The sequence below is a fragment of the Oncorhynchus kisutch genome, linkage group LG5 (genome assembly GCF_002021735.2).
Source record: "Oncorhynchus kisutch isolate 150728-3 linkage group LG5, Okis_V2, whole genome shotgun sequence".
Taxonomy (NCBI): domain Eukaryota; kingdom Metazoa; phylum Chordata; class Actinopteri; order Salmoniformes; family Salmonidae; genus Oncorhynchus; species Oncorhynchus kisutch.
The window spans coordinates 7,597,418-7,609,807 of record NC_034178.2 but is presented as its reverse complement, the minus strand read 5'-3'; the positions used below and the strand labels follow the sequence as shown (position 1 = coordinate 7,609,807).

General features: G+C 39.3%; 1 protein-coding gene across 1 annotated transcript; it reads right to left on the bottom strand.

Moving 5' to 3' along the window:
• Window positions 1-50: 50 nt before the first annotated feature.
• On the bottom strand, window positions 51-10,734 carry LOC109890593 (dipeptidyl peptidase 4). Its single transcript, XM_020482531.2, has 25 exons — window positions 10,600-10,734; window positions 10,355-10,442; window positions 9,702-9,794; window positions 9,257-9,348; window positions 8,875-8,949; window positions 8,564-8,616; window positions 6,382-6,454; window positions 5,850-5,970; window positions 5,451-5,605; window positions 4,927-5,024; window positions 4,648-4,789; window positions 4,411-4,449; window positions 4,180-4,278; window positions 3,953-4,077; window positions 3,686-3,810; window positions 3,311-3,361; window positions 3,123-3,221; window positions 2,942-3,011; window positions 2,515-2,709; window positions 1,930-1,984; window positions 1,669-1,768; window positions 1,488-1,546; window positions 1,291-1,363; window positions 983-1,056; window positions 51-836 (listed from the first exon to the last, which is right to left on the bottom strand). The coding sequence occupies exons 1-25, from the start codon at window positions 10,600-10,602 to the stop codon at window positions 744-746; spliced, it is 2,250 nt and encodes a 749-aa protein (XP_020338120.1). The 5' UTR covers window positions 10,603-10,734; the 3' UTR covers window positions 51-743.
• Window positions 10,735-12,390: the final 1,656 nt, after the last annotated feature.

Sequence of the window (12,390 nt, the reverse complement as noted above, 5' to 3'; positions counted from 1 at the left end):
GGTGTACTGTACTGTATGTACTGTCAATCCCCTACAGTAAGAATCCACAATCCAGATTTAAACAATTTTATTGAAACAGTAGACACACACACTGTAGGTGCAAAGGTCTTCCAATATTCCCTTTATAAAAACATACAGTATGTTTGTACAATGTAAAATACAAAGCAATATAATGTATGGACATTCATGTTGATACCTCATAAATAAAACAGTGCAATCAAGGCCCTTTAATGGATACAAGTCAGACATGCTTAGTCACTGGCTGATCAGTTCTCACAAAGCTCTTTGGTATTTCAATATAATCACATCCTTCATTTCAAATGTAACCCCATAACTCGCAGTGAGGCTCAGAACAAACAACGATAGATCAATCCTGCTGATGTCATTGTTTTATAACTGTATAGAGAGAGGAGAGTCGTTTGGAGTGTATGTTTGGGTACTGGCTCAATCAACTCAATTGATCAGAAAATAGGACAACATTCAATTAGATTTACATCATTTAGTAGACGTTCTTATGCAGAACTACTTCCACAAGCAATTAGGGTTAAGTGCCTTGCTCAAGGGCACATTGGCATATTTTTCACCTAGCCGGCTCGGGGATTCAAACCAGCAAACTTTTGGTAACTGGCCAAACGGTCTTAACCACTAGGCTACCTGCTGTCCAAATGAATTGCAAATTCATTTGGGGCAGTTTGGTTATCGTTCGGCAAGCATCAGGTTGGGCATCATTCGTTCGAATGGCATCAGGCGAAGCACCTCTGTAGGAAGTGACTCATGTGGGTATAGACATGCTGATTGGCTGAACCATCAAGACCATGGTCCTTGTCCGTGTACCACTGTAGTAAAGTGATAGAAAGAAGGAATAAGCACAGATCATGTGTTTATTGGAGAAGTGCTTTCATGGAGCAGGTTCATGGAGGTATAAAGCTGTACAACCACTGATTGTGTAGATAACTCATCAATCTAAAATCTAAATATTTACCATAGCCTCAAAGTCCACTTGTTCTTCAACCAGAGCTGCAGAGATCTGAGCAGCTTGCTGAAAATGGACGTTGTCTGCAACAAATAGAGAGATATAAATAACAATTTAACAGTAGTGTTTTCCTATTCTCACATGATATGGTAAAGCCTCAGGAAAAATATGCACACTGCTTAGTTAACACTTTTAGCTTCCTAAAACGAATGGGTTTACAAAGTCAAATGAATAGTCTCGACTCTAAACATTGCACGGTTGTTAATTGCACAATCTGTTTTTACAGAACATTCCAGAAATACTAGAGGAGGCTTCACCATCTGCTGTCCCATGGACCAGAAGGTATTGCACTGATTTGAAGTTCTTAGCTCTGGCTGTCACTGTGGAGTTCTGTAAAACACATCTACATTCAGTTGTTTCCGTGGAGAGTAATACCAGTTTGGATAACACAGGCCATAGTATAAAATCATGTGTATAAATAGCCATTTAAAACATTGGAATTGGGTAAACTTACTTTGTAGAATTCAAGATTTTCAGAAGGTTGATTCATGTAACGTTCTGTGTAGATTGTATCTGAAATATTGAACGTCGGGGACATTTTATGGATCATTTGCAATGATTTACAATTAGATATTTAGCTAACATGTATATTATTGTACATATATTAAGAACATATCAATAACAGAATGGCATACCATAATAATCCCACTTGGAAACTGGGGCAACTGCCATTCCACATTTGAAAACTCCACTCCCAGCTCCTAGAACCATTGACGTGACATAACCTCCATAGGACTATAAAACACAATGACAGCTGATCATTTTGGCCATGAATTCAGATAAGATTAGATTACTCAAGGCATTCACACAAGATGATTGCACACATGCTGCATTTCATTACGTTGCACTTGATGGTTCCAACTGATCATATGTTCAAACCTTATGCTTTAACTTACCCAACCCCAAATTGCTATTCTGCCTTTGTCGACAAAGCCCATATTGGTGAATTCTCTGAAAGAGAAAAGTGACTTGCTGTGATTGGGAACCACCATTACAAACACAAATTAATTTAAACGTGATGGTCAATTAAAAGGGGTTCTAATGGATCGTGACCACTGATGGTCCATGGTCTAACTCTAATCTCTACTGTCCTTCGTCAGTGAGTCATCACTGTCCCTTTGACGTGAGATAAGGGAGAGGTAAGTAAATGTTGCATTCCAGCTGACCACATGTGACGTCTGATCTGTCACATCATTAGCCTGGTGGTCAGATCTGTATGTTCTTTAACCAACACCTCTGTCACATCCGTTGTCCTGCCAGACAGGAAACATTTAGCATGAAAGTGGAGATGAAGAGGAGTTGGATAAAGCACATAAAGATCTGTCCACCAGGCTATTTTGCTCATAAAGCTCAAACCACAATAGCCTTGGAATCTCTAAATATCCATGTAGAAATATATTGTGTTAAATCATGTTATCAAAATGTCACTATTGCAGTGTGACACAGTATAATACAAAGCAAGCTGTTTGAGTCAACCTTACTTTGCGGCCATTATCTGATCTTCCACTTCATAGGTTCCCAGACGTCGGTAGATGGAGTGCATTAGCTTGTCACCTTGGTAACCACTTCCCCTTCCATCGAAGCTGGCAACGATGACCTTCTCCGTGCTCGCCAGGTATGCGGCCCAGCCTAACCTGTAGCGGTAGTCTGCTTTCTGACTGCAAGGCCCTGCATACCTGGAACACAAAAGAGGAAGACCAACGTTATGGTTAGCGCCCAGAGTTTTCCCTGACCACTTGAGCTCACCAGAAAACACTGCCGACTTCTGAATTTAACTAGGGCCAAGAGTATTTCCTGCTCAAGTCATGTTGTCAGGATTAACTCCAGGCCCACCTTATTACTACAGGAATTCATCATCAGATAAAGCAGATCATGTATTCACAGAGGTTAATGAATTAACATTCGTACACATCAATAAGTAAGGGGTATTTCTTGGATTTATCAAATCCAGGAGGCAAGGTCATCTGGTACCAAAGATCTGTCGGGAGAAACAGAAACATCCATCAGTGGACATCGAGCGAGGGATGTCCCATGGTTTTAATATCGGTTGAAAGATTGAATTTAAGTCTTTAATAGTCGAAAACCTTACTGAATTCCCCTTGCTTGATAAAGCCACGTCGCATGGTGGGCATGTGGATCTCAGATAGAATGCCTTCTAAAGCCATGTTGTCCTCAAGAACCTGCATCTCTAAACAGGGCGATGAGAAGATGCACTGTGACGTTGCTTGGCTTATATAATTTATTTCCATCTCATACTAGTAAATGCAACTGGCCTACCTGAACCAGCATCCCTGTTGTCCCTGAGAGTATACAGAGGTAGTCCAGGACCTGTGGAGACAAACACATATTTAATATAGTGTGTGTCCAAACAAATGATCTAGAAGCACTACAACTACAGAAAATATCATTTTAAAGTAAATACCCCGGCTGGGATTTTGTTTAGGGATGTCACAGCACCAGTATTGCAATGACTTGACTGCACAAACACCGTTGGGATAGTGGGTTGTGTAGTGTGTGTGTGTGTGTGTGTGTGTGTGTGTGTGTGTGTGTGTGTGTGTGTGTGTGTGTGTGTGTGTGTGTGTGTGTGTGTGTGTGTGTGTGTGTGTGTGTGTGTGTGTGTGTGTGTGCTTGTATGTTGTGTGGCTGACGGACCTGAGCAGTCCATGCGGAAGAAAGAGGCATTATGGCTGAAGTAAGCTGCGTTGTATTGACACCTGTCCTCATTCAGGGTACAGGTCAGGCACTGGGTGGTGGGGGGAGTGGCTCCGAGAGTGATCCTGACACACACACACAAACAACTGACATGATTCTATTGGCTACAAATATAGAGTGAGAGTAAGTCATAGATTATGCATGTTGGAAATTACTGAATGAGCAGGACAGAACGAAGGCATGAAAATGAAAGAGTGATATTCTTACTTGTAAACGTTTCTCCCTCCTGGCTTGTGACCATATTGGTTGCTTGAATAGTATATGGTGTTGCTCGTCACTTTTAAAATGTCAATGACCTCCCAAGTCCCTGAGGTGACAGCTGTTGCTGTGCCCTGCAAGGACCCCATACAAATATTACAAATCAAGTGTGTATCATAACCATGTCTGGGTTACTGAGAAGGTGCATAAAGAGAAGTGTACTACTTAGTACTTACACCTGTTACGTGATGAATATGTTTATAGCCGTTATTGTCACTCATCACAATGTAAAAACCGTCTTTGTTTGCCGATAATGTAGGATTAGAAGGTGAAAACTAGAAGAAAAAAAAAAGATAATGTATTTATTTACAGGAATAATCCATGCTTGTTACTTTGTAAATGACGTTTTTATGGCCCAGGGATTGTGTAAACATGTTCCTATTGTTGTGTTCGTATAAAGTACATACCCGTCCAATCCAACCTGTCTTGCTTGTCATGTCAAGTTTCTGAAAACACAACAGAAACAGTACATGATTTGATGGTTTATTGTAATTTAATAGGAAATGTATTGTTTGTCATTCGTACAGTCTGATCCGATCTGTGTGACATATTAGGACCCCAACAAGTTCTCTGAGGTAAGGGGGATGAGAGGACAGGAGGGGAGGGCGGCGGGAAAACGTGGGGTGGGGGCGTTTATGACGTACCTCTAACGCATTCTCGATCCAGGTGTTTCCGACTATGCTGAAGTCGTAGATCTGAAAGCGGAGCTCGTTCTGTTTCCTCTTCTGCCACTGGACAGCGATGCGTTCATCCGTTACCCAGGTGACTGTGGCCAAATAGTGATCACTGTAAAAAAAACAACACCACTTGTCTCACAGCTTACACCTAAAATAGATTTTAAAATTCCAATGCAATGCATTTCTCTCCTACCCTTAAAAATGACAGCATTGTATAATGTATTGTGTACTACAGAGTTTCATTACCCTGCACCAACTGAAGCTGGCACAACAACTTCTGTGATGTTTGATATGTTCGCAGTATCATACACATACAGCTTCACCACTGGATTGGGAGTGCCAGGCTAGAAGATGGAGAAAAATATACATTTATGCAAAACAATTACGATGAAATAAAAACAAACTTTGGGTCTTATAGGTTTCTTTCTTACAAGCACATCTTTAAAATGTATTTTTAATGTCTTGTTTTATAATGACTATAGATACAGTATCAATGCATTAATATGTGCAAATACAGAGTATATGACTCAAATACACAGTCATCAAGAGAGGTTTCCGAATTGGGAAATCACAGACCAATATAATTTTATTGGGACAGCTTAGACCTGAATGTACCCTGAGTTGTGATAAAACAACATGTTTTTAACCCAGAGGCCTTATGGTCCAGAGTCCAGTTCCCTTATCAACTCCCTCAGAACCTCATGCCAATAATGACCTACTCCAGCACACTTTTTACATACACATCAAACATACATTAAGTGTTATCTTACCTTAGGATAGGGGAAAATGACCGTGTCGGGATACTGTTCCTTCCCATACCAAGAATACTCTATGTTTTGGACCAGAGTGTCGTTAAACTCAGCATAGGCCAGATACCTCCCTCCAGGTGACCACCACATTGCCTCGTAAGAAGAGAACATTTCCTCTAACAAAACAATCAAAAACCACGGTTAGGCTACATCAGGATGGCACATCTATTTTGTGTGTTGTGTTTGCCTGTGTGGCTTAAACTGTTCACAGACTTCTGTGTTGTCAAATGAGAAACTTGTTCACTAGGGACTATATAAATCACACTTTACACAATTCACATCACAGTGCTGACTAATATCTACTAGTTATAGTAAGAGGTATGTAAGATTCACAGCTGCCTTCTTGTATGTAATGCTTACCCTCATACACCCAATCTGGGATGCCATTTAAAATGTTGTTGTGTTTTCCATTGGAGGTCACCTGTATGGCCTTAGCAGTAGGGCTCGTCTTCACATAGACATCATTTTCCCACACAAAGGCCTGCATGTGAGAGGAACAAAGATATGGAGATACGTCTTAATGACTCGAGTTCCTCTTTAAACAAAGGTATAACACTGTAATATGCACACTAGTGTGGAATATCTTTTGGTTCTCCAAGTAACCTGCAATATTATGTTTAGAGTAACAGTAACCTATTACATGTTGTCAATAAGTAATTTATTTGGAGCGTGATGAAAATGCGATTTTTGAGCATTCCAGCTTTGAACTGAAGACAAACAAAAGTACATGTTGAATTGTTGGGTGAGTCCTATTGATGATGAGTGTTTGGAGGACGTGTTGAATTGACAGCATATGGTGGCTGACCCATAAGAGTGTAATGGGTCAGCCACCAGAGAAGCATAGTATATAAACAAGTCCAATGGTTTCTCTCAAAGTGTCCTTTTAACCTACCATTTTGTTCCCTATTGGCGCCCATGCAAACAAATGGACTCGGTGAGGGATGTCTGGTGTACTGAGAAATGTCCTAAAATGAGAATAAATAAAAACGAACAGTATTAATGTCTTTCAGTTTGACAAAACACCATATACAGAAAATATTCAGATCCCTTGACCTTTTCTACATTTTGTTACGTTACAGCTAGAGGTCGACCGATTATGATTTTTCAACACCACATACCGATTATTGGAGGACCAAAAAAGCCGATACCGATTAATCGGCCGATTTTTATTTATTTGTAATAATGACAATTACAACAATACTGAATTAACACTTATTTTAACTTAATATAATACATCAATAAAATCAATTTAACCTCAAATAAATAATGAAACATGTTCAATTTGGTTTAAATAATGCAAAAACAAAGTGTTGGAGAAGAAAGTAAAAGTGCAATATGTGCCATGTAAGAAAGCTAAAGTTTAAGTTCCTTGCTCAGAACATGAGAACATATGAAAGCTGGTGGTTCCTTTTAACATGAGTCTTCAATATTCCCAGGTAAGAAGTTTTAGGTTGTAGTTATTATAGGAATTATAGGACTATTTCCCTCTATACCATTTGTATTTCATTAACCTTTGACTATTGGAAGTTCTTATAGGAACTTTAGTATTGCCAGTGTAACGGTATAGCTTCCGTCCCTCTCCTCGCTCCTCCCTGGGCTCGAACCAGGAACACATCGACAACAGCCACCCTCGGAGCAGCGTTACCCATGCAGAGCAAGGGAAACAACCACTGCAAGTCTCAGAGCGAGTGACGTTTGAAACGCTATTAGCGCGCTAACTAGCCAGCCATTTCACTTCGGTTACACCAGCCTCATCTCGGGAGTTGATAGGCTTGAAGTCATAAACAGCGCAATGCTTGACGCACAACGAAGAGCTACTGGCAAAACGCACAAAAGTGCTGTTTAAATGAATGTTTACGTGCCTGCTTCTGCCTACCACCGCTCAGTTAGATACTTAGATACTTGTATGCTTGTATGCTCAGTCAGATTATACGCAACGCAGGACACGCTAGATAATATCTAGTAATATCCTGAACCATGTGTAGTTAACTAGTGATTATGATTGATTGATTGTTTTTTATAAGATAAGTTTAATGCTAGCTAGCAACTTACCTTGGCTTACTGCATTCGCGTAACAGGCAGTCTCCTTGTGGAGTGCAACAAGAGGCAGGTCGTTATTGCGTTGGACTAGTTAACTGTAAGGTTGCAAGATTCTGTCTTCTGCCCCTGAAGGAGGCAGCTAAACCACCGTTCCTAGGCCTTCATTGAAAATAAGAATGTGTTCTTAACTGACTTGCCTAGTTAAATAAAGATGAAATAAAGGTGTAATTTTTTTGTTGTCAAAATCGGTGTCCAAAAATACCGATTTCCGATTGTTATGAAATCGGCCCTAATTAAATCGGCCATTCTGATTAATCGGTCAACCTCTAGTTACAGCCTTATTCTAAAATGTATTAGATAGTTTGCACCTGAGCTCAATTTCGAGTCTCAGCAAAGGCTCTGAATACTTATGTAAATAAGGTATTTCTGTTTTTTATTTGTAATTAAGATTTCTAAATAGGTTTTTGTTTTGTCATTATGGGTTATTGTGTGTAGATTTTTAAAAATTTATTTTACCTTTATTTAACTAGGCAAGTCAGTTAAGAACAAATTCTTATTTTCAATAACAGCCTAGGAACAGTGGGTTAACTGCCTGTTCAGGGGCAGAACGACAGATTTGTACCTTGTCAGCTCGGGGGTTTGAACTTGCAACCTTCCGGTTACTAGTCCAACTAGTCCAAGGCTCTAACCACTAGGCTACCCTGCCGCCCTGATGAGGATTTTTATTTATTTAATCCATTTTAAAATAAGGCTGTAATGTAACACAATGTGGAAAAAGGGAAGGGGACTGAATATTTTCCGAATGCACTGTAAATGCGTCCCTATGAATAATTTGCAGTAAACAATACATTTTATGGCCCTCTTCAGTTCCTCTATTTGTTGAGTACTGGTGACCATTTCCTGCACTAGTCCCATGAATAAAATTAAACTCCCTATGTTCTCTACACTGCATATGTAATTCTCAAAGTCAAAGGGATATTGAAGATGTGTGTATAGTACACATTTGCAAATAAGAACAGTTGAAAGAGGCTTACGAGTCTGCCAAATCATAGAGAGAATATGAAGCTGTGAAGGAGTGTCTCCATATCTGTTGAAATAAATGAAGCAAAGTATAATTAGGAATTTGATTAGTAGCACAGATCAAATACTTATATACATTAATTAATACATTAATTCAATTAGATGTATTTATTTTTAAACTTTATTTATCCCTGCAGGGCAATTACTTTGGGCACATAAGTCTGATTCTGCAACAACAACCACACCACAATGACATGCCACACATAGCTACTTCACAGCAGGATAGCACAACAGCAACAAATCATTAAATAGTACAATACATTACCTTAGTCCAATTGCTCTTGAAAGCAACATATCTTTTATCAGCAGACACTACATAATCAGAGGCAGCCACTTGATCCTATTTTCAACAAAAAAAGGAGCTGTGTTATACATGACACAAACACTCCTTCCTTCACCATGCTTACTTCCAAATATGCACAGACAGACAGACAGACAGACAGACAGACACAGAGACACACACACACACACACACACACACACACACACACACACACACACACACACACACACACACACACACACACACACACACACACACACACACACACACACACACACACACACACACACACACACACACACACACACACACACACACACACACACACACACACACACACACACACCCATGAGGGGTATCTTACAAATGTGATGCTGCTCAGGAATTCTGAGTTGTTTCCTGTAATCAGGTTGTGAAGGAAGACTGAACCGTCTTTTTGATGCAGATACTCATGGTCTATGAGGAGGGGAAAGAAGAGAGGAGTTTAATAATAATGAACTAACTGACGTTTAAGTTGAAATATCAGCAGTGTTGCTACTCGGGTCTCTGCCTAGCACTGATGATTTAACAAAAAGCCAAAGTGTGCCATTTAAATAGATGCAGTACATAGGCCTAGTATTGTTCTTTATTGTTTCTTATCATTTTTGAATGGGAACATTGTGTTGTTGGCTTATATCTAAACGTACATCCTACCTGGGAGAGAGTGTTGTGTAATACATTCCAGGCACACAATTACTAACTGGATTGAACATAACAGCCATCCACTCATTTACATACAGTTGATTGATTAGGCTTCTAGGGTGTTTTACCTGAGATCCAGCGCATGTTGTAGGATCTGGCCCTGATGGAGCTATTGAAGACATCACTGAGGGTGAACGTCCTCTGAGCCGTCACTTTTTCCTCTGAAACATGGGGCTCAAAGTTAGCATTCACTTATGTATTGTACTATACTCTATACTAGGAGGAATGTATCAGTGAAAACGACAGCAAGTCATAGGCTACTATAATGACTCATAAGACTACACTGCATTTACACATGATTAAACAGGGTCTTGATAAAAATAGATACGGATCATGGGAGGAGGACTATAAGATTGTAACAGATAACAATGTAAGACCAATGTACATTTGACTGGGTTTGTAGAGCTGCTATAACTGAGGTAAATGTGCTAGTAGGCTACACAAATGTGGTACCTGCATAGAAGATGTGATATTGCAACAAGGTCCTACATTTCTAAAGCAATAAAGGACTAGGTCTACATGTTTGTATGGCACATGGATTATGTAAAAGTGTTTAATTTATGCAGTGTTCTGTTACAATAATACAATATTATTATCCAGTGTATGCAATGTTCTATTGTAATAATAAAATACTTATTCTGAACAGTTTTTTTTTTTTTACAGTTATGGTAGGCTACAATTTAATGGGTCACTGAAAGCAACTGAAAGTGGAACCACTCACCGTTCAGATATATTGCCGTGGGCACTGCTATCAAGATGATGACGACAGCAAGCCCCAAAAGTCCCAACACCACCTTACCTATGGAATTCTGTCAAAGGTGAATAGAATGATGGAAAAATTTTATGAAATAAATCGTTTTATCGTTTTAAAACGATTTATTTCATAACATTTGACTTGACTTGTTCATCAACGAAATGTTATGTTGTATTATAAACAAATTATTGTCATTGAGTTTTTAAGTTTACCATCCTGCCGTTTTGAAGGTGGTGAATCCGTTTATATTCAAAATCACATTGACAGTAAACACGTTACCCACTAAACTGTTGAAGTGTAAATGGTGCAAAATAAAGTTCTGCGCAAGATCATTTCTGTAAAATATTATCTCAACGTCGGTTATAAAGTTGGGGCAATAAAATTCCGAAGTCCAAGGTAAACCTCGTGAAGTTTGAACGTGTCTATTTTTTTCCCCAGCGCCTGTTTTTGTGGTGAAGTTTATGGTTACTTATTGACTATTGTCGGATTGCATCCATACACAACTTTCATACACAAAACAGTTGAACAGTTGTAGAACAAGAATAGCCTTCAACACGCAAATGATTAATTGAAGGCTATTCTTGTTCTACAACGGCATCCAGACACTGCATTTACAGTATTTTTATAATTCCATTCAATCTGAATTAGGCATACATGCTTTATCTCCCTTTTTGAAGGGAATTGTTTGGGCATTTTGTAAGGCATATGTCCTTGTGAGGGCAGGGTAGTCACATATGACTCTTGAGTGAATATCAACAATAAACTGACGTTTCATGTCTCACTGCTAATGGTATAAGAACAATGTAGCCTAATTCACAACTGCGTTGGATGACGCTGACGTCACAGTTGGGCGAGATCTAATGCGCTAGCATCCCCCTGCATTGGGTCAAAGAGTATCACTACTCTAAACTACTCATGGCTACAAATTATATTTACAAACTTCATTAATGAACTTCCTACTTGGGGTTCAGGTCAGGTTCCCCTCTTTAATCAGCGTGGGATCTCAACAGAAGTGTGAAAACAAATACCGGTCTACATTCAGATACAGTATATCTGAGAACCAAATGAGTGTATATTAAGTGTAATTTAGTGACTTTTTTATTGGTTGCTTTCCTATTAACATTTTTCTTTAGATTAATTGAATTGTCACAGTAAGCTGTAACTCAACCAAAGGTGGTGGAATGACTCTCAAAGCTTAATTCCAATTTCTGTGGTGATGTAATGCCTTTACTTCAAGGTCAACAACAAAGCCCCCTCTATTTTATTCTCAAGGGTTTTATGACATTGTCATCACATCTGATTTTTTACATGACTCACAATTATGATCATGATGTCAGAGGCCCCCAGCTTGTGAACTTATGCTTCTGGTTATCGGCGGATTCAACCAGTTTCTCTGCGTAGGACTTACTCCATCTCATGGACTTTGTGTACAAGGCTACAAAAGTAGATAGGGGTTACGTTAACTTTTACAACATGTCAACAGACAGACAAACAAGCAATTTTACAAGAAAAAGCTCTTTATTGAGAGACAGAGAGAGAGAGAGAGAGAGAGAGGCATACTTATATAGCTGTCTTGATGAGTAAGGATACAGTAACATGGTTGAAAAGCTCAATAACTAGTGGAAGGGTCACTGATGAGTCCATAAGTGATGAGCATTTGAAGATAAAGACTAAAAGCCAGTTAAAAGCTTAACAAATATCAGGTTCTTTTTTTTATTGACCTGAGCACTAGCAGCCTTTGCTGCTCTCGTTCTCTCAGACCGGACTTCCTATGCGAACAAATAGATCACTCTATTTTTGCCTGATGCAGTATAGTTTGAGGAGCATTACACCGCGGATCTTTCCATTTACAGTATCTACTCTCAGATTCATGGTTAGGGCTAATGAAATTGTTTCCAGGTGTCACTTTGAACACGTTTTAGGTTTTATTGGCGTTCCTGGAATGAGAGAGGGGGAGGAGGGGTTAATAGTGGAGTACAGTGAGCACTATGGCGCAACATCAT